At 45.3% G+C, this 22,338-nt stretch overlaps 1 protein-coding gene across 3 annotated transcripts in view; it reads right to left on the bottom strand.

Moving 5' to 3' along the window:
* Nucleotides 1-22,338, bottom strand: part of LOC102445275 (uncharacterized) — a 63,383-nt gene that overhangs the window by 22,536 nt on the left and 18,509 nt on the right. For all 3 annotated transcript variants that reach the window (XM_006113053.4, XM_014581786.3, XM_006113054.4), the window contains exons 5-11: nt 19,430-19,489; nt 18,908-18,988; nt 17,276-17,412; nt 13,346-13,468; nt 7,002-7,044; nt 4,719-4,844; nt 465-594 (exon numbers count right to left, since the gene is read on the bottom strand). In XM_006113053.4, coding sequence (XP_006113115.1) covers nt 465-594; nt 4,719-4,844; nt 7,002-7,044; nt 13,346-13,468; nt 17,276-17,412; nt 18,908-18,988; nt 19,430-19,489 — 700 coding nt within the window. The remainder of the gene's footprint in view (nt 1-464; nt 595-4,718; nt 4,845-7,001; nt 7,045-13,345; nt 13,469-17,275; nt 17,413-18,907; nt 18,989-19,429; nt 19,490-22,338) is intronic.

Raw genomic sequence — 22,338 nt, 5'->3', positions numbered from 1 at the left:
CATGACTGCAACAAGAAAAGTGATTTTTGGTCAATTGAAGGATCAAATAGAGGGTTCCTGACCATAATAGATAACACATTCAAATTCAATCAGCTTGATTTAACAAGTGTCAAGGATAGAAACTGCAACCCCATAAGATAAAATGTTACAGCTTGATAGGAGAAAAAACCTGATGCTCCTTTAAACCCACAGCGGTAAAAAGCAATGAGGGTGTTTTGGTTCTTAACCATTGGAAGTGTGTGTCACCAAGGGAACGAGAGGAATTAAGGACATGGACTATCTTAATTCTCAGTTCAAACATGATTGGGCCTATGAGCTGGCACACGCGTCCTTTAACAATTAAATGCTTTTAAATAGTTCCTGACCTCATAAGGCATGAGATTATTATACGGTGGATTTGCAGATGCTGGTCTTTTTGTAATTTTCTTGGAAAAGTAAAGTTTTTAGAAAAAAATTAAATTTACTCAGTCTTGTCGGCTTTGCTGTTTTCATTAGCTTTATTGCCTTTGCTGCTTTCATCAGTATCTAGCTTTTCAGCTGGTTTTAGTTCTTCTTTTTGTTTTTTTTCCTGTTCATCTTGAGTATCCTTTCTAGCTGCAAAAAATTAAAACAAGAGGATATATTTGTTAACAGTTTTCATAATCAAATTTTTAAAATAGCATTTTATTGGCATTTCCCTACATTAAAATAAAATCCAAACATCAATTCTCCACTAAAGTTTAAAATCAAGTCAAGTGCGGCAATCCAAACATTATTGTTTCTTTTTCAGCAACAACGGAGCCATGTTGCACTTCTTACATTTTATGGTATATAGCAAATACACAGTAGTACATTAAGGAGTGGAGGGGGAACAATGGGGGTAGGTTGCATGGCTCCGGCCCCCCCTTTGGTGAAACAACCAGATAACAGGAACTGAGAGATTGGCCTGTGGGATGGGGGCAACACAAGCCTCTTCCTCTTCCTGGAGCTGAGAGCCACAAGGAAGGAAAAGCCTGCAGCTCTAAGTGATGTAGGGCTGCAGCAGGCAGGGAGCCCAACCTGCGCCTTAGGGGTGCTGGCCAGAGAGGCTTGGGAGTTTCTAGGGGTCCCAGCCACAGCCTGCCTCTGGCACCCCTGCCTCTTTTGTACCCCAACTCCCTCCCCCAGGTCACCATCCAAATCCTTTGCACTCTCCTACTCTAGGTCACAACTCCCTCCCAGGCTCTGTAACCCCTCCCCCAAGCCAGAATCTTCTCCTGCACTCCAATCCCCTTACCCAGGTCAACCCAAACCCTTTGCAGTCTGCACCCCCTTTTCCCAGGTCACACCTCCTTCCTTCACCCAAACTCTCAGATCTCTCACCATCTCCTGCATCCCAGTCCTTTACCCCATGTGCCCTTCTGAACCCAGCCTCCATCCTAGACCCCACACCCTCTCCACAGAAAAGCGCAGCCCTTGACCTCTTTCCGAAATCTTGGCGTGGCCTCTTGCCAAAAATTATTGCCCACTCTTGACTTTGAGGATCATCCTTGCAAACACAATGGACAGGAATAGAGTGGAGAGGAGAAAAGCACAAGAAAAGGAGAAAGATATGCAGGAAGGCATGCAAGCGCTTCTCAAGAGGCAGACAGACACTAAGGAGACTCTTGCTGACTTTCAGATTCAACGGACCTGTGCTCAACTTCCTCTACAACCCACAGAGAACTGAATTTTAGGACCTCACTACATATCCCTTCTCTTCCCTCTCTCCCCTGTATTCCACCCAGACATTCAGGGCTGCTGCGCTATCTAGGAGGTATTCACTCCACCCCACAGGAAAGTCAAGACAATAACAGACATGTATATATCGATCCGTGAGAGAGACTGTGTCTTTGTGAAATGGAAATTATTTTTCTTTTCCCTTTCAAAGGTTCTTTTCCTTGTATTTATAAAGTTGCATTCAGTTATAAATATGTCTGTTTGCATGGGTTTGGAATAAAAGTCCATTTATGGATAATTAATTTATTTTTACAAGTTCACAGTGTATTCTGCCTGAATCTGAATCTGACTAAAAGAGAATGGCACTAACTGCATTTACAATGCTATATTAAGACACATACAAAATTCATTAACAGATTCATACTGGGCTGCAAAAAAGCAATGCCACGCAGACACACACATTACTGTAAGCTCACTATTAAAATGGCTCTTCAAAACCTCCCTGTTCCATCTAGTTCCCCACTGAGCTTTTCTTACTGCCGTAGTACCTGGCTACTCAAAATCAGCAGACACTCTACCTCTGGTCCTGCAGGCCAGTGGAAACTTTTCCACTTTTGCTTCACAGATATTAGGAAGCACATAGCCGGCACCTATAACCACTGGGATACTTTTTTCACTGAGGTCTAATCTTATGAATAAACAGCGCCAGTGGCCTTTCAAACAGCTGGAGGCACATTCAACTTTCATGCAGCTCCAGCTCAGCCTGTAGTTGAAGAACTCCTTGCTGCTGAGTTGCCTGGTGTACCACATCATGGCTGTGTCTAGACTTCAGGCTTCTTTCGAAAGAGGCTCTTTCGAAAGCATCTTTCGAAAGAGCCTCTTTCGAAAGATCGCGTCTAGACTGCAGGCGGATCTTTCGATAGAGGAAATCCGCTTTTTCGAAAGAGAGCACCCAGCGAGTCTGGATGCTCTCTTTCGAAGACGGCCTCTTTACATTGAAGAACGCCTTCCTTCGAAAGAGGAACTTTCGAAGGAAGGCGTTCTTCCTCGTGAAACGAGGTTTACCGCCATCGAAAGAAAAGCCGCGTTCTTTCGAAATAATTTCGAAAGAACGCGGCTTGAGTCTGGATGCAGGGGAAGTTCTTTCGAAAAAAGGGTACTTTTTTCGAAAGAACCCCTGAGTGTAGACACGGCCCATGAGTAACAGGGGTAAGGGATAGGCTGGGTTTCCCAAGATCACTACTGGCATTTCAATACCCCAAGAGTGACCTTCTGGCCTGGAAAGAAAGTCCTGTTTGCAGCTTTCTTAACAGGCCTGTGTTCTTAAACATGAGTCATGTATCTTCTCTGGCCATCCTACATGGATATCAGTAAAATGACAGCAGTGATCCACAAGTCCCTGCAATATCATAAAATAGTAGCTCTTTTTGTTAATGTACTCTGTATAGGGTGTTAAAACAGGGGTATGCAGACACCTATTGTCCCACTGCAATTTGGTAACCCCATTGCTGCAAAACCATCCACTATGTCCTACACGTTGCCCAGAGTCATAGTTCTTCAAAGAAGAACATGATTAATGACCCTGAATACTTGCATCCCAACAATCCCCACAACTCCAGATTGTACTGGTCAGTCAGAAATCAAACTGGCATTGCAAGCTTTCACGCAGTGACTGCCACTCGCTTTTCCAATGTCACTGCAGTACTCATTTTGGTTTCTCTGCCTCAGAAGGCTGAGGAAAATTCAACAAACACTTCCAGGAACATGGCCTTGCATATCTTAAAGTTCTGCAGCCATTGCTTGTCATAACATTCCTGCATAACAATGAGATCTGACTAGTTAGTGTTTTTTTCTCAGGCCAGAACCAGCATTGCACCATCTGCAGAAGTTCCACCAATTCTAACAACCAGCATAAATCATTTATTTTCTATGTCCAACAGAAACTCTGCAAAGACTGCAGGATTAGGTGCATTGTGCTACAACACTCATCACAATAGTACAGAGCTGTGAAGAAGCCATGCTTCTCACAGAGATGACAGAAGCAAGTCTTTTGAAAAAGGCATGAAACATTATTGGATACAGATAAAATTATGGGAAGGACAAAACTGCTTTATGGGACATTGGAACTATGTTCTCAGTCATCCTGTGTAATTCGTTCGATCTATGAGGCATTGCAAATCCTGCCCAAAGCACCCTGCCAGATGGCTGCAAGCTGCACTGAGGGACAGCTATTCATGATTCACTGCTCTCTGCTTCAATGCAAGTGTTGACACTGATGCTTTGCAGCATGGATTTACAAAAACAATTTAATTACTGGGATGGCTGTAGGTCGACTTAATGTGGGTCAATTTAATTTTGTAGTGTAGACTTGCCCTACTTTTTTTTTTTAAATTTAATCCATTACTCAGTCATAAGTCCTTGAATCAAATAATTCTTACAAGTCTATCTTGTAAAACTGGGTAGAAGTACGGACAGACTAACACACAGCTGTTCTACGTATTTCTTCATATGAAGCTGTGATGGGGAGTCCAGCCCACACAAGATTGGAAGGGGATAAGATGGCCACACAGACCAATTAACTTCACAGGCTGCACCTGGAGAAAGCAGGCAAGCAGCAGGAAACTAATCAAGAGCAGGCTCAGCTATGCAAGAATATGTGGGGCCTGAATAAAGCCAGATAGCTAGCAACAGACGGGCTGCTGGGAAAGGTCACAAGAAGGTAGGCATCAGTCACTCCTCAGGACAAGAGAGGAGAGTATTGGAGCTGGTACACCCAGAAGGAGAAAGGGAACCAGATGTGGTAGGACGTAGTCCTGAAAAGGAGAAGTGAGGGCTGAGAGAAGAAGGCTCAGAACTGCTAGGCTGAGAGTCCCTGGACTGGAACTTGGAGTAGAGTCCTGGACTGAGTTCCCCTAACAGTCACTGAGGGAGTGGCACCATGGGGCAGAGAGAAGGAAGATTCACTGGGTGGTATTAATTTCCAAAGGTTAACAGTGCATTATCAAATTGAGTTTTTTTAAAAGCATGTTTAAATCTCTTACCTTCAGAAGGTAGACTTTGAGCAGATTCTTGGATCTGTTTAGGCTTATCAGCATCACCTTCTGCCTTTTCTTCTTTGCTAGTTGAAGGATCCAAAACCTGAACTTTACCTTTTGAATTGTAGGTATCTGTATAAGGAATGAAAAAAAGTTTCAAACAAGCAAACCTGTATATAATCTTAGGTTGGAATCTAGATTGATAAAATTTTGGTTTCTGCTGAATCAACTACTAGACAAAATGGACAAATTCACTAACTAGCCCACGGAACACAAGACACCAGAAACCTAAAACAGTGGTTCCCAAAACCATGGTTCCCAAATTATTATCTGTGACCAATCAATGATCTACTGAATACTTAATGGCTATATCAGTTGTTTCCCAAACAGTGCTCCATGGAATCCTGGGGTTGCGCAAGAACCCAATCACTCTCCTCCCCCTCCCCCCCCCCCCCGAGCTGCCCAGGGCCACCATTTTCAAGGGGCCAACGTGGTGTTAGCAGTGGGCCGGCATTATTGGGGGTTTTTTGGGGGGGAGGGGGGAGTTGACCAGTTTCTCCCAGCGTTTTTTTTTTAAAGGGTTCCGTGGCCAAATAAAACTGGGAAACACTGGGCTATATGAAGAACTGACTGGTCACACTTTCCTCACAGAATTCACTTATTAAATTGCAGTGAGGACAGATACAATATTATTTTGCCATGCAAGGGGGTTGCGCCACCTGCTTTCTACACTTACCAACTCCCCTCTTGGCCAGGGAAGGCCTGGGACTGAGCCCGCTCCAATTCTTTCTCCCCAGATGCCAGGGATTTCCTGGGGCCAAAGGTGTCCCAGCCCCAGCTCTCTACCTCTGCCCTGCTTCCCCCCCGCCCCAGCCCCAGCTCTCTGCTCTCCCCTCCACACTCCCAGGCAGGGCTGTCTCATGACATGCCAGCCTTAGCTCTCCCCTTCTCTCCCCACCCACCACCAGCAGTCAGGCTCAGATGGCGGAGAGGACCCAGCCCTAGTAGCTCCTCACCAGCAGCATAGCTGGAGCAGCCCACATGGAACAGCTGGCCCCAGCAAGCAACTGAGGGCAGAGGTGGGACTGTCGCATGCAGAGTGATGCGATGACTTCACATTGTCATCCCACAGGGATTTATATATATATATATATATATATATATATATATATATATATATATATATATATATATTTAGAGAGAGAGAGAAAGAGAGAGAGAAGCAATTGCTAAAGTTGCTTCCAAGGATTTTTGCAAATGCAGTAAGAAGAAAGGTGGTCCATGATATCATTATCAGACAAGAGAATCCATAAGATTCTCTATTAAGAAGTAGCTCATGAAAGTTAAGTTTAACTGCTGTTTTTGCTCAATTGCTCTAAGGTCTGGCTGGTCTCCACACAAACTTGCATCAAAATATCTAAACTGGTTTTAATTAATATTATTTTTTTGTTATTTCTGTGCAAGCCCGTGTACGGACACTTACTTTGGAATAACAATGTCTTACTTCAATTTGGTTTATGTCAGGTTTCTACTCAGCATCTTGGAAGTCTAGACATATTGCTACGCCGACCATAAGTCCCAGATTTTCCTGGACAGTCCTGATTTCAAATATTCTGTCCTGTTGTACCCATAAACCACGGAAATGTCCCAGATATTCCATTATTTCAGCAATATTTCAGCAGGGAAGGGGAGAGAAAGCCCCAAGGCTCCCCGCTGGATGCGGCTTATGGGGAAGAAGCACAGCTAGAAGCAGCTATGCATGTGGCCACTCTCCCTCCCCCTCCTCCAGCTGAGGGACCTGCAGCGCAGGGATGTGCTTCTTGGAGGCTTTTCTCACTGCTCTGGAAACTGGCCAATAGGAGCAGTGGGAGGCAGTGCCTGGGGCATGGTGTTGTAAGCTGCATGAAAGCAAGTGGCCCCCTTTCCCCTCATGCCCAGACTTCTCACCTCCAGCCTGCTCAATCACAGCCCTGCCAAGACCCTCACACCCACAGCCCGCTCACTCATTGCCTCCACCGAGACCCTGAACTCCTAGCCTGCTCACTCACCGCCCTGCTGAGACCCTGCACCCCCTACCCGCTCACAAATCAGATCTTTGTCAGATCATGTGCCCTGCCTTTTGGTTAGGAAAATATGGCCACTGTACAGATAGCAAACAGTAACACTCCAGACTATCGACCTATTGTAGCAGTGCATGCTCAGGCAAAACTCCCTTAGATGTCAACAGACCTTGCACCCAAGTCAAGACTGCTGGATTTAATCTTATATAAACATGCAAACAACACTTACATTCTTGCCATTTTCTCTTCAAAACAGGAGGATCTGTTGCAATCTAAACATAAAGCCCATTTATATTAGCACAACTTTTTTTAAGGACACATTTGGTTAAACTTCTAACTAATCAAACTATTTATCACCTAACTAACCAAAATAATTAGTCTTAAAAAGGGACATTACCAGCGTACAAATATTATACTCACAGAAAACAACTCAGTGGATTTAAAAGTGATTTGTGCACCTAATTTGCTTCATGAAACTTATTTCCTACAAAAACAAAGTGCAGAAACTGCAGAGAATCCTGAAGGAAACACAGATATCCACAACAATACAAATAATTACTTATTGCTATGTTCAAACAGAGGAAGATTGCCTACTTTTAACCAGTTCTTAGAGACAGACTCTACTTATCCCCAATCATGGACTGCATCATTTGAACTGCATGTGGCTGGTGCAATCTACAGGTAGTCCCCGAGTTACGTGGATCCGACTTATGTCGGGTCCCTACTTACGAACGGGGCTTTTCTCGCGAGACGCGGAGCAAAGCCGCGGAGGACGCGGGCGGTGGGACCGTGGCGCATATGGGCGGTCCCGCCACCCGCATCTCCCTGGTCTGCTGGCGGAGGGGGGGGGCGCACAGCTAATGCCGCCCCCCCCCCCTTCAGACCAAGCTTTTCTCGACGGGGAGGACGTGGGCGGCGGGATCGCTAAGACGCGCCGCAGTCCTGCCGCCCGCGTCCTCCGCGTCGATAAAAGCCGCCCCACGTCTCCCTGGTCTGCTGGGGGGGGGCCCCCCAGCAGACCAGGGAGACGCGGAGCAAAGCCGCAGAGGACGCGGGCGGCAGAACCGCGGTGCGTCTGGGCGGTCCCACCGCCTGCGTCTCCGTGGTCTGCTGGGGGGGGAGGGCGCAGCTAGTGCACCCCCCCAGCAGACCAGGCTTTTCTCGCCGCTGGTCAGTTTCAGCAGCGGCTGAATCAGGACGCCTGGGGCAGAGCAGCTGGGGGGCTGCTGGGTTGGTCCCACAGTGCCAAGAGCTGCTCTGCCCCGGGCTTCCTGGAATCAGTCGCTGATCAGTTTCAGCAGCAGCTGACCTGGGGACACCTGGGGTAGAGCAGCTGGGGTGCTGACAGGTTGGTCCCCGCAGCGCCGAGGTGCGGCGCTGCGGGACCAACCCAGAACCCCAGCTGCTCTGCCCCAGGTGTCCCCAAGAGCAGTTGGGGTGCTGCCGGGTTGGTCCTGCCGCGCCAAGGGTCGGCGCTACCAGACCAACCCAGCAGCACTCCAGCTGCTCTGCCCCAGGAGTGTCCGATTCAGCCACTGCTGGTCAGTTTCAGCAGCGGCTGAATCGGGGACACCTGGGGTACAATATGTACCAGTTCCGACTTACATACAAATTCAACTTAAGAACAAACCTACAGTCCCTATCTTGTACGTAACCCGGGGACTGCCTGTAATTAACAGTATGCTGTGTTGTAGTGATCTTGGACCCAGGATATTAGAGACATTAATCTACACTGCTGGTTTTGCTGGCAGTGAGTATGCAAATGAGATTCAGATTAGCATATTCCTGCACATCATTTGCATAATTTATGCACGCTGTTTTTGCACAAAGGGTTTTTCCGGAAAAAAAGTAGCATGGACTTTTCTTTTTGCACAAAACCCCCTTTTCCTACCAGATCGGTAAACCTCCTTTTTTGGGTTTTGCCATAAGGATGTGGCAGGAAAAGGGGGTTTGGTGCAAAAAGAAAAGTCCATGCTACTTTTTTTCTGCAAAAACCCTTTGTGCAAAAACAGCGTGCATAACTTATGAAAATGAGACATGGTAATATGCTAATCTGCTCCTCATTTTGCATACTCACTGCCAGCAAAACCGGCAGTGTGGACATAGCCATGATGGGTGAAGTAGTATCTTTTGTTAAGCCAACTCATGTTCAGAGATAGGAGCTCTTGAGCTTGCACAAAGCTCTTCTTCAGAAGAACTCTGTGTAAGGTCAAAAGCTCATCTATCCCAAGAACAGATGTTCGTTCAATAATAGATATTCTCTCACTAACTTTTTCTCTCTAACTAAAAGTATCTTTTAAAGAATTCACACACTTCATCTCCTATCACCTAACCATTCATGAAGGTTCCAGGGTTCTCAGCTACTACACACAACTTGCTCCTATCTATGTTATACTTATGATTCTGAGGAAAAATGAAAAGTGAGAGGAGTGTGTAAATATTCTGAGTCTGTCTCAATGAATTCCAATTATAAGTAACCTCCATTTCTCCTTCTAGTTGCTTCTGAATATTTCCATTCACAATATAGACTAGCAAGTATAAAAGCAGGTTGGGATAGCAGAATTAACTGAAAATTAATTGAGGAACTGCTGTGCTGAATCTGAGCATCTGATTTAGACTCTACAAAACATTACTCACTGAAGTTTCAGCCTGGAAATAATTTCTAAGATCTGTGGTTATAGAAGCTCAACAGCCACAGTCTTCAGAGAGAAAGGGAGTAAGCTTCAGTCAAGACTGCTAGAAAATGGTGACAGTGTCTCAGACACGTGGCCTAAGGTTTCACCTTGTAGTTGCCAAAGACACTTGGTTTGCCTTTAAAGCTTGTTTTGAAATTAACCCTCTTTGTTGATAAGATTTTTGAGGATATTTTAGCAGGTGATAATTTCTTTTTTGTTTTGGAAAAGAAAACAAAGAAGAAGGAAGCTGTCTTTGGTACCTAAATACTCCAGGTTTTCTGCTGGGTGACTGATAAATGCCCAAAGATCTTGCTATACACCTTATTTCTTTGCTCTTCATCTGGTACTAAGCAGATTTTCTTCCGCAAGGGGAAGGACTTTCACTTCAGTTTTAACGTCTGGGGCTACATCTGATTATTTGAGCCATGCATACCTTTGGGAAGAAGTCTAAGATGCAACAGCCCTGACCAGAGTCCAAAGCAGTGGTTTCCAACCACCAATGATGGCTCTTGAGCAGTGGCGACTGCTGGAGCTCAAACTGGTTATTTGTGGTGGCTCAGCTCCAGCAGTGACAGCGGGGCAGGAGGTGCCTCCCTCACACTGCCAACAGCCACTCCCCCTGCAAGATGGCTGATTTTGCCAGTGGTAGTGCTGGGGCTGAGGCGGTGGAAGTGGAGTAGGAGGAAACTCCCGTCTCCCCTGGGTAATGGTGACTGGCTGGGGCTCCACACTCCCCTCTCCCCACCCATAGGGGCACAAGATGCGCTTGGGGAGGTAGGAGGTGCAAAGGAGGAAGCACATGTGCAGCCAACAGCTGCTCCTCCTGACGGAGCACAGTAACAGCCACACTCCCTAAGGGGGTAGTCTTGCTCTGGGAAGTGGTGGGGTGAAGGCAAAAGAGTGCTGGATGAGGGCATGATAGGGTCACAGGGCAAGAGGGTGTTGGCATGGGCTGAAAGAGTCAGAGGTCAAAGGGCACGGGGCATAGGGATGAGGATCAAAGGATATTTAGCATTGGAGAGCAAGGGGCTGGTTGGGGCTAGGCAAAGAGGTAACATTTTATTTGTATACAGTAATTACTCGTTTAACACGTGCCCGCTTAACATGTTTTCACAATAGCATGATTTTTTTTTTAGGGAATGTTTTTCAAATAACACGACCCTCCCCAAAATAACACGAAAATAATCAAGTAGCAGACTCCTTTGCACGGCAGTATAAGTTGGGGAAAACAGTGGTAATACTCATGAGTGAATGAATACACATAGTCACAGCGCTTCTCCGCTCACTCATGTGTTTATCTTTGTGTTTTAACAAACTGTCGCTACTTGTGTTGCTAGTTATCTTGAGTTGCTAGATATCTAATGTTGACGTTGATGACCCAGCACCAACAAAAAACTGACTTTCCCACCAGTACCTGAAACGCAACCCCCACTTTTTCCAGATTCATCCTATTTTTCTGGCTCATCTTGGTTCAGACTCTTTCAACATTTGCTCAGTCCTGTCAATTTTGAGCACTGTACTTGATTTGGTGATTCTATCTCTTTTCTCTTTGGTTTTATGAGAAGCAATCCCATTCCAGGCATATCCCATTTTCCTGGCACAACCAAACTCTTACGGTGCTTCAAGTTACAAGAGGAACTGTATACTGATTTTAGTGGTCCTAGCTCTTACCATTTAAAAGTTCCTGATCACACCAACAAACTCTCTAAAACACATAGACTAGACAAGAAGACTTATCCAGTGTTGGTCGGGTCCTTCAGGGCAGGGGATGTGGTGGCGGTGGTGTTGCAGGAATCAGGATTGAGGGGTGAGTAGGGGCATAGGTCAGGGGCAGGAGGTATGGGGGGGTGAAGGAGTCAGGGTGAGGGGGGTGAGGAGGAGCTCAGGGGACTGGGTGCAGGAGTCAGAGCAAGGGGTAAGGAGGTTTGTGGGGGGGGGCCTCAGGGTAAAGGGGTGGGGGCTCAGAGTAGGGGGTGGCTGCTGCCTTCTCCCAGGGGTCAGCCCAGATCAGTGGGGGTCATGCACCCAACCTTCTGTTTTTTTCTCAGGAAGGCCCAGGCTAAGGGCTGCACTGGCTGGCCAGCTGCTCTCTGTGGGCAGCCTGGGGTGGCGGGGGCCATGATGACCAGCCAGTAGCTGCCTTCTGGGACAGGCCAGAGTGATGTGGGCTATGCTGTTGGCTAATGGCTGCTCCCCACTGCAGGCCTGGGTGTTGGGGACCAAGCTGCTGGCCAGCGGCTGCTCACTGGGGCACTTGCTGCCCCCATGTGGCCATTCTGGGATATAACTGTCCCTGATATCACATCCCTCCGTTTGCTGGGAAACAATTACATTCCATGCACATCCCATTGCCCTGAAACAACCAAACCGGACCTCACTTTAAGATATGATAAGAGGAAGCAGCATACCAAATATGGTGGTCCTGTCTCTTACCAACCCCCAGCTCTTTGATTAAAAAAAAATGCAGCTCCTAGACTACTCAGACCAGCTGTTCTGCACAAGGCGCCCCAGTGCCTGCTCACAGCCGGCCGCTCTGCACACGGCATCCCAGCGCGTGCTCATGGCTGGCTGCTCAGTGCATGCGCCCCAGCTCCTGGAGGGAGAAGTGCGTGGCAGCAGCGGCTCTGGGACCCATGCATTAGGTTAGAGTCGGGGGGAGGGAGGGTCTGGCCCTGGGGGAGGGGTGGGGATTGGGTTACAGCAGGAGGGCAAGGCGTTGGTTGGTTGGTTGGTTGGTTGGTTGGTTGGTTGGTTGGTTGGTTGGGAGAGAGGGGTCTGAAGTACCTTAAACTCAAAGTCTTCTGATACAAGTCTCTCCCTTATTGTTTTTGAACCTCTCATATTTGCAGTCTGGGACAGGCACTTCAAATTGTGCTAATTTACTTCTCAGTTCAGTTTAATTTTAAAAAACTCACAGGACATAATGGGGCAGTAGTGTTAAATTTAAAATACATGGTGGGGATGCTTTTTTTTTTTTTAAGTGTGAGAATATTACTGTATCTTTAAAGGGTTGGGTTTTTTTATTTGATGTTTGTTCCGTATCACGTTCTCTGAAGATCTTTGGACTGGCCATACATTTTTTAAGTGACTAGAGACTTTGTTATTATTTTTTGTCCGAAATGTCCTGTAATGTTATTTTTATCAATACATTTTGTGTACTATATCTATATCTATCTATCTATAATATGTGGCTCTTTGCACTTTATCTACCGCTATTCTGGCTTTTCCTCTCTAACTGGTTGGCCACCCCTGATTTAGGAAGAGTTCTTGAACAAACAGACTCATTGATGGACAGACTGACAGATGCACAGTTTCTAAAATATATAGTAAGATTTGCTCATGGGCATTGAATTCTTTAGAACAGTTATGAAGAATTAGGGCAAGCAATCAAAGCACCTCAACAAGAATAAACAGATTTTCTTGACATATGTAAAATACATTTTTGTATGAACAGCAGTACATGAAAAGTTATGCTACCTAATTGCGAAAGAGTGCATATGACGCAGAAATTTCAGTGCCATGAGATTCTTTTTCTTGTAATACTTATATTGTTCATGACAGCAGCATGCTTCTGACTTGCTGAAATGGAAATATCTCAGTCTCTATTTTACTGGATAGAAAAGGACTAACCAATATACATTTTTTGTTATAGTACACTACACTGTGATTAATAACACTTCTGTGGACTTTTGAAGTGTCATACACTTATATAAAAACAGATTATGCAAGCTAAACAGTAAATAACAGAATACTAGCTCCAAAAGAACATTTGAAAAATGAACAGAGCATTTGTAATGTAAGCAATGATCTACAATGTTAAGAAGAGAGTTGGCCCACCATCCCATAAATAATGACATCAGTATTTTTATAAACACATAGGCATTGAATTTTTAATTACCTTTATTTGTTTTCTTCCCTCTTTCTTTTCAATAACTGCTGCAACTTCTTTAAGCCTCCTGTTCAGTTCTGAACCTCGACCTCTAATTTCATCAGATTCTACTATCTCAGGATAATGTTGTTTCTAAAAATAAAAAGCCACCCGTTCAATAAATTCTGACTTTCTTAATGATAAAATACAATTTCAACTTTGCTTTTTTTCTCCTCTCAGGCAGTACAAGCTGTTACATAGAATATAGTTTACGTTTTTTCTATTTGGATGAAATTATAAGCAAAAATCAGAAGCAATTAACTACCAGTGAAGGAAAGCTAGACCAATAGATAAGAGTGCTAGCCTGGGAGTCAGGAGACACAAGTTCAATTCTCTACTCTCTCACATACTTTGTCTGGACCTTGAGAAAAATCATTTGATGTCTGTGCTGGTTCCCTGTCTGTAAAGTGGTGATAATAGTATTTCCCACTGTACAAGAGCATGTGAGAATAAATATATAAAAGACTGTGAGGTGCTCAGATACTACCACAATGAGTACTTTACACTGTTACATTTGACATGTTCAACAATTGTCATGAAAACCCTCTTTTTTTCAACTACAGTGAAAGCTTGGGGAATGTGAGTTGCCAGTTAATTGAGTATGCCGGATAACAAAGCTTATTGCTGTGCCCCATCTCCTATGGCAGAACTGACTCCCTGCAGATTGAGGCAGGCTGCGGGGGAAGGAGGCAGCTGATGCTGAAGTGACCTGGCAGTGCCAGCTGTCAGAAGCCCCGCAATGGCCGCTGGACAGGTTCAAGTCAGGCGCCTGCACCTGAAGATGCAGCAGTATGGTGGATTAGAACAACACCTCTTAAAGTATTCTAGTTAAAATGTGCCGGATAACAAAGCTTTCACTATACTTATAACTGACAACTTGTCTATTATTTAAATCTAAATTTTTAAAAAAATGCTTTTAGGCTAAATATTCCTCTCTTAATCACTGCCTCAGATTATTTTTAACTTTGAGCAAATACAGCAAATATGCTTTTGAAAATGAGTTCAGTAATACAGAGTTTTGCCAATCTTAAAAAAGGCCATCTTTTCAAAAAATAACTGTAGCAATTCTGAGATTTGAAAGTGGAAAAGTCCTGATGTTACAGCTGCCATTTCCCTGTGAATCTTTTCAGGTTTAGGTAAATGATAAATCAGGTTAAAAAAAAATATCACCATTTACACATATAAAAAGGGAACTTTTTAACATGATGTAAAAAAATTGGATTTAGAACTATTTTTAAAATAGTGAGATGATAAAAGCAATATTTTTCCATCATGAGAAATTAATGATTTACTGAAGCTATATCTACACTACAGAGTTTTTGCGGAAAAACAGCTGTTTTTGCGCAAAAACTCGTGAAGCGTCCACACCTCAAGCACGTTTTTGAGCTAAAAAATTGAAAGACCAGAGGGGGCTTTGCACAATAGGTAATCCTCTTTCTATGAGAAATAACTCCTTTTTGTGCAAGAGCTCTGGTATGTGAAACACAGATAGGTCACTTGATCATGTGACCAGCTCCAGCTTGGGAGACACTAGGAATATAAAAGTGCCATGAGGGTGTCTCCATCTGGTCTTCAATCTTACTCCTGTTTCCAGATGCAGCCTTGCTAGGGACAGAGAACCGGGAAGGATCACTGACCCATCCTGATACAGGATGTACACCAGAGACTTTTAAACTAGCAGTTGTGATATCTCTGCTAAAAGCCTGCATCAAGCACTTGGTGATTGATGTAGGTAATGTATTCTCCTTAACAGTCTTAGGGTACGTCTAGACTACATGCCTCTGTCGCCAGAGGCATGTAGATTAGGCTACCAGACATAGTAAAATGAAGCGGGGATTTAAATAATCGCCGCTTCATTTAAATTTACATGGCTGCCGCGCTGAGCCGACAAACAGCTGATCAGCTGTTTGTAGGCTCAGCGCGATAGTCTGGACGCGCAGGGGTCGACATCAAAGGTATTTGTCGACCACCCAGGAATGCCTCCTGGGATGAGGTTTACCTGGGTGGTCAACAAATACCTTTGATGTCGACCCCTGCGCATCCAGACTATCGCGCTGAGCCTACAAACAGCTGATCAGCTGTTTGTCGGCTCAGCGCGGCAGCCATGTAAATTTAAATGAAGCGGCGATTATTTAAATCCCCGCTTCATTTTACTATGTCTGGTAGCCTAATCTACATGCCTCTGGCAACAGAGGCATGTAGTCTAGACGTACCCTTACTCTCAACCTTTTATTTATTCTATTAAAAAACCTTTAGATTTTAGATTCTAAAAGCTTGGCTCAGCATGCTCTTGTGGGTAGGATCTAAAGTGTAAATTGACCGGGGGCTTGTGGTTGGTTCTTTGGGACCAGGAGGATCTGCTCGGAGTTGATGAGATCAGGTTTTACAGTCTCTCACGTATGTAAGGCCCGGGGCTGATTGTGGCACAGGGAAAGCTGGGGTGTCTGAAGGGTTTTGCTTGTGAGGCTTCCTGCTGGCCGGATTGGCAGCTGAAGTGCTGTGTGTGACTGGCTTGTGGCCTATTTTGGGAAAGGTCTCCAGTCTGTAAGCAGCCCTAGTTTTGAGCCATTCATCCTCAGCAGACGCCCTCAGCGGTGCCCAGACCCAGCCCAGTCCGTCACAGGCTCCCTGCTGCGTCCATGGTCCAGATCTGGCATCTTGGCAGGCCTCATCTGGCCCATGGAGGTTATTCTGTCCAAGCCTGGGATAGAGTCTTGAATCTTTTTAAAGAGCTGGCCATGGACAGGTAGAGGAACATAATTTCACGTGTGAAAAAACACACCACTAGAACATTCACACTTTCTATAAAAATATGCAAAGAGCTGATACCAATCCAAAAAGCAACATCTGAAATGGCTAGTGCTTATTCCTACCAGAAGTTCTTTAATCGACTCATCTCTTCATGACTCAGAGAAACTGAACCATGTGTTCTCTTGTAGAATCAGTTCTCATTTTGGCCATTATTGCCACCACTAAACTCATGCAAGGAAGAAGTAAACAATATGTGTTATGCAGAATTATGCTTCACACCTCTTAATTCAACTGAAAAGAGAGAGTGCTAGTTGGTCTCCTTTCACAACAGAATCTTGTAGGACCTACAGCACCAGGAACTCCATTATGTTCTTCTAGGAATTTTTCTCATTGCTATGAAGTTAAAACTCAAATCCTCTGAGAAAAATATTTCTTCCTTGACCCTTGTGAGCTTTATATTGATTACTAGAAACTACTCTTCTAGCCAGCAATGACTTGAGAACTGCATTCTTTCCCATCTTCCACTCAAAATGCTGGTGTTATACGACAATCTGCATGTGCTGATTTTTTGCTGATGTTTGTGTCAATGTCACTTACTACAAGGTCTCGTTGTACCGATGAAGAAGTTCCACCCAACAGAAGTTAAATGTTTTGAAGGAATCAAAGGCTGGACATTGCTTTAACTCCACAGATTGACTGCATGTACTAAGGATGTAAAAAAGGTTAACTGTTTACCCAGTAAGCAACAGGCTTACCAGAATGCTAACTAGGCAATCAGTTAACCAGACAGGCTGGGTGGTGGGATCCCAGACAGGTCAGGGCACAGGCAGGGCCACAGTGGCACCAAGCAGGGGTAGGTGGGACCCAAGCCCCGCTGGCAGCCATGTGCCCGCAGCATCCATCCCCACTGTGCACCAAGGAGGGGGACAGGTGGGGCCCTGGCAGCAGCAGCACCAGCCCCAACTACAGCTGCAGATCCAGCTCTGGCCATGCCAGCAGCCCTAACCACAATGGAACCCTCAGATCCAGTCCCAACTGCACTGGCCAGCACTAGCAGCCCTGACCCCAACCCCACCAGCAAGTAGGTGCAAGTAGAAAATTTTCCACCCAACCAATATTCTAAAGAACACTTACTCAAAAACTCCTTACCAGATATGCCAGTCTATGTTTAGAGCCATAAACATGCATGAACATGTTACACATTCCTGTTTGACAGTGACATAGCTGACACTCATAGAGAAGAATGAGATTATCTTTTGACCGGTATTCAATTATATAATCAAGTCCTGTGTACAGAAGACAGAGATATTTTACAATTTATTGTTCATCAACAGCTCACACATGAAAAACAAAACAAAACTTCAAGCAAGCATTTGTACTTTACTAGGTATTAAACAAATTGGCCCAAGATTTAAAAAACTCTCTATTATAAATACCTCAAAATTTGGACACCCAGCTTAAGACATTTCAAAACCACTACCTGAAAATGTGTTCTTTTTAATTTGCCTCAAGTTGTAGGGATGTTAGATAGCATGCAATTGAGCAGTTGTGTAACCGCTTGAAATTTTAGCAGTTACATGACTATTTGATAGTCTCCAAAGGTGGGGTTGGCAGAGACGGTGTGCTTCTGGCCCCATGCCCAGGGAACCCCCTGCCATCCAGAGCTGCTGCCTCTCTATCAGAGGAAACAGTGAGGGGTGGCAGGCGGGAGCCGGTCTGTGAGGGAGCCAGTTTAAAAACCGGCTTCCCGTGCAGACTGGCCCCCACCTGCTGTCCTCCACTGCTGCCTCTGATACAGAGGCAGCAGCACAGAATGGCAGCAGCCCCTGTCCATGGGAGTCCAAGCTCCACATGGAACCAGAGGCAGTAGTCTCTGTCCGCAGTGGGTCCTGCCATGGAGCAGCCTTTGTCCGCAGCGAGCCCAAGCCACCGTGGACAGAGGCTGCTTTGTAGCAGCCTCCTCTGCCCCCCCTCTAGGCAGGCAGCACCATGGAGCTGGTGCTGGGGGCCAGGTTTTTAAGCTGGCTTCCCCTTAGTACAGGTTCCTGCCTCCTCTCCTCACCATCTGTGCTGCTGCCTCTCTATCAAAGACAGTAGCACGGGATGAGGAGGCGGCAGGCGGATTTGGTGCTTGTGAGGATCTGGCTTTTAAGCCAGCTCCTCTTGAGCACTGGCTGTCACTCCCCCACTTACTGTCTCAGATACAGAGGCAGCAAGGAGGGGGAGTGTGTGAAGTTGACAATATTAACTGATAAGCCTGGGCTTATTGGTTAATCATATAGTCGTCTACATGTTGACATCCCTATTAAGTTGGGCAACAAAAACCTGAAGTATTCAAAAGTTACTAGTCACTTTTTGAAAATGTAAGACAGTCCTTTACTTTCCTCTATGTTCAGTATAAATAGATTTTTTTTCCTCTCCAACAAAGGGAAACTAACAGATTTGTATAAAAATGCACTTTTCTATTAAAACTCATCAACTATTCTAATAATAACCATAGAATCATTTAGTCAAAGAGTAGCTTCTATCATATACCCTTACTTTATTTGTAACCTGCACTCTCATCAGACACATGGCCAACCTAATCAAGAATAAATATGCAAAGAGAATTCCAAGGACTCATCAGTAAGATTCACTTACATACTGTACCAGCAAGACACCTAATGTAAAATTGCATATGGTTTACTTAATTTCATACTTACGAATGTATAAATTCACTCAATCACTCTAGAAATGTAAACATTGCTGGTATATAATTACAGCATTTAAAAAAATGCTCACCAAGTGCAGGTTCTGTTTCTTTACATGTATTAAGCTGCTCTTCCAAGGTTTGTCCATGACATTTCTCTGCTTCAGTCTGAACTATGAAACAAAATAACTTTATTAAAATGTGATTAGTTTCCTACACCAAAGCAATAATAACCACACATTGTGTACTGTTATATACTTTAATACTCCCAAGAGTTGGGCAAAATTTAGGAAATGAAGTGGTGTTCTCTACTCCATTGATGGATTTAAGTTTACTGACAAATCCAAACCCAATCCCTGCTCTGCAATGCTCTTTAGGAGGCACAACAATAAGCCATTTGATGTTTTGAAGTGTTATCCCTGAACTCCCACCCACTCACACTCTCTTCTCTTGCAAGGAAGATACTGTAAAGTATTAAAGGGGGAAAACAGCATGAAAGCAAATTCCCCAAACATCTGTTAACTTCCAGCATCATTGACTCTTAGAGGACATTAAATCTATTACATCAGGGCGCAGTGGTTTGTGCACTATAGCTAATAAGGAAATTAACTTACCATAATCAGGAAGTTTTTTAGGTGCTTTTGCTTGATCCTCTACCCCACTCACAGTTTTAACTTAAAAAAAAAAAGGGGGGGGGGGGGGGGAGAGCAGGGTAAAAATGTATGAACAGAGATTAGAATGTAAACTTGAGAAGACCCCAGTCAGAAAGACTGGACATGCACCATGTTTAAAGGAAGCAATGTGAGCTTCTTGTTGTTGTGTAAAGCAACAAATTATATTACTTTAATCTTTGTGTATCAATCTTTGTGTATCAAGAGTTAGATTTTGCTTGCAACAGATGACACACAAACATTAGTCCCAAAGAACTGCAATAAACCAACTTAATGCTGGACAATTTAATGAAGAGATCAAGAAATTACAACAGCTATCAAGTCACCAATTTTACAATAAATTAAACTCATACCAAAATATTAAAATTATAGCAGACCCCTTGAATAATGAAAATCTCATACACAACCCAGCCTGGATTGAGATTCTGCTACATTAAGCTTTAAGTTCAGAACTTCATACCTACTTGAAGACATTAAATGATACAGCGAGGGGATCTGGAAAGAGCTCATCTATCTATATTTTAGAGTGTCTATGAGTCCATCTGTCTGTGCCCCTGTAAGCCTGTTCGCTGAGGAATTCCTCCTGAACTGCAAGAGCTAGGACCACCAAATTTGGCACCAAAGTCAGGGTTTGGTTCTGCCTGGAAAATGGGAAGTGCTGGGTATGGGACTATTTTCGAAAACATGGAAAGGGAGGAGGCAGAGAATGAAGGGACATGAAAGGGAGGGGCACATAAAGGAGGAATGTGATATCGAGAGTGGAAACTGGGGTCAGCTACAGCATAAAAAGAGTGGTCAGGAGGGCTGGAGGCTTTGCCATTTTGTCTGCCTCCATACTGGGTAAGGAGCCCACCTGGCCCAAACTTGGAGCCTGCCCTGCTGTGGAGAGCCTCCAGGCTGGGAGGGGGCAGCCCTCAGAGCCGCACGTCCCGAGAAAAGCTTGCAGGCTGCAGGAGCGGGGCTAGAGGGGGATAGTTGGAAGGGAGAAGCCACAGAGCCTGCCCCCCCCCCCCAGACAGTCTGCAGGCCGGGGGGTGGGGGGGCTTGAAGAGGGAGTAGCCCCCGGAACCTGGACCCACCCCAGACATCCTGTAGGACATGGACGGGGAGGGGGGCAACCCACTGGTGACTGGGGGCAGCCCCCCAGAGTCTTACCCCGCCCCAGACAGCCTGTAGGGTGCACAGGGGAAGAGTGCTAGAGGCCAGGAGCAGTCCCCCAAGCCTCATCCCGCCCCACTCCACCCCACTCCACTCCCAGATAGCCTGCAGGCTGCAGGGGAGAGGGGTTGCTGGAGGCAGCCTCTGGAACCTGTCCCTGCCAACAGCCTGTACGAGTGGGAGCAGCCTCCAGAGCCTTGCCTCTACCTCAACAGCCTGCAGGCCACTGGAGGGTGGGCAGCGGGGAAGATGAAGGCTAGGACAAGCCTGCAGCATGCCCCCTCCACCAACAGGCTGCAGGATGGGGTGGTAACTGTCCCAAGTAACGCCCCCCTAGAGCAGCTGTAGGCCACTGGGGCAGGAGCAGGCTAGGAGCTGCCCCCACAGACAGGCTGCAGGCTGGGGCCAGCTGGAGGCTGGGTCTAGACCACAGAGCCCCAACCCTCACCTGACAAGTGCTGAGAACTGGATTCCCCACTTTGGGCAGGAGCCGCCCTCCAGGGAGTGCAGCCCTGGTCCCTCAGGAGGAGCTGCTGGCAAGGGAGGACTGCTATGGTCCCCTGTAAGGAGCCTTTGGTGGACTGTGCCACCCTCACTCCCACAGGTGGCCCCGGTAAGTCCTCCCCACCTCCCAGCCTCCTGTCCTGAGCCCCCCGCCCTAAGTTCTGTACCTCCCACCTACCTTGACTTCTGCACCCCCACCTCCTCCCTGCCCTGAGGCCCTGCCCGGAGGCTCTACCCCCTTTCTTGAGCCACCACACACCTCCCTACCCTCTGTGCTAAACCACACATCCTCTGCCTTTCCTTACTCCTGAACCCTCACTCAGCCTTCATTTTCTTTTATTTTTAAAAGATAAGAATAATTAAAATAAATCATGTGCATTTTTCATTTACTTTCAAACATCCCCTCTCCCTCCAAAAAATACTTGTTAAAAGACCCAAGCAACGCCAGGTACATCTGCTAGTTAATTTAATAGAAAAGAGCACTCTTATGGCATAAGGGTAGACCACAGTGCTCCAGGTTACCCTTCCATTCACAAGGGACTGCTTAACAAACCATGGGAATTGATTAGAATAGGTTATATAGACAAGCCCTGAAAAAACAGGCAAGATTCCAGGACAAAGAAGAAACCCTGCTGACTTCACTCCCTCTGCAAAAAGAAGCAAAGCAATGTACTAGGCCCCTCCTTCAATATAATCATACATTGCAGAAGTTTTTTCTATTAAAAATGCAATATTTAAGACGACTTATTTATTTTGCCTACATGAAAGACGAAAATGGTATAGATTTAGAATATACAATGTATCATTTATTCATGGATCTTTTCAGTCAGAAAAAGGAGCAGATTGAATGGAGAGAAGCAGGGGAGTGTTAGCTTATTCAGAAATAAATTCTCAGAGACAACCAACCCCCCAGTTGGGAAGAGAATTGCCGCAACTCCTCCCTGAGGTGTTCAGTGAATAAGTTCTGTGAAATATGGTAAACCAACAAGCTTTGTGATGCTTGCATCTGAAATAAGTTCTTGGCTAACATGGAATAACAGGATAAAAGAAAAAAGAATTAAAAGAAAAGAAAAAATGTCCAGTGGTGAGGGCTTTGTGCTGTGGAACTTTCTTCAAACAATGCAACAAAAGCCCAGTATATAAAAAATTAAATTGGACATTTAAATTGAGCCCGGAAAAATGCACTGGAA

This window comes from Pelodiscus sinensis, chromosome 2 (assembly GCF_049634645.1).
Source record: "Pelodiscus sinensis isolate JC-2024 chromosome 2, ASM4963464v1, whole genome shotgun sequence".
NCBI classification, from domain to species: Eukaryota; Metazoa; Chordata; order Testudines; family Trionychidae; genus Pelodiscus; species Pelodiscus sinensis.
This window is presented reverse-complemented; position numbering and strand designations above follow the sequence as displayed.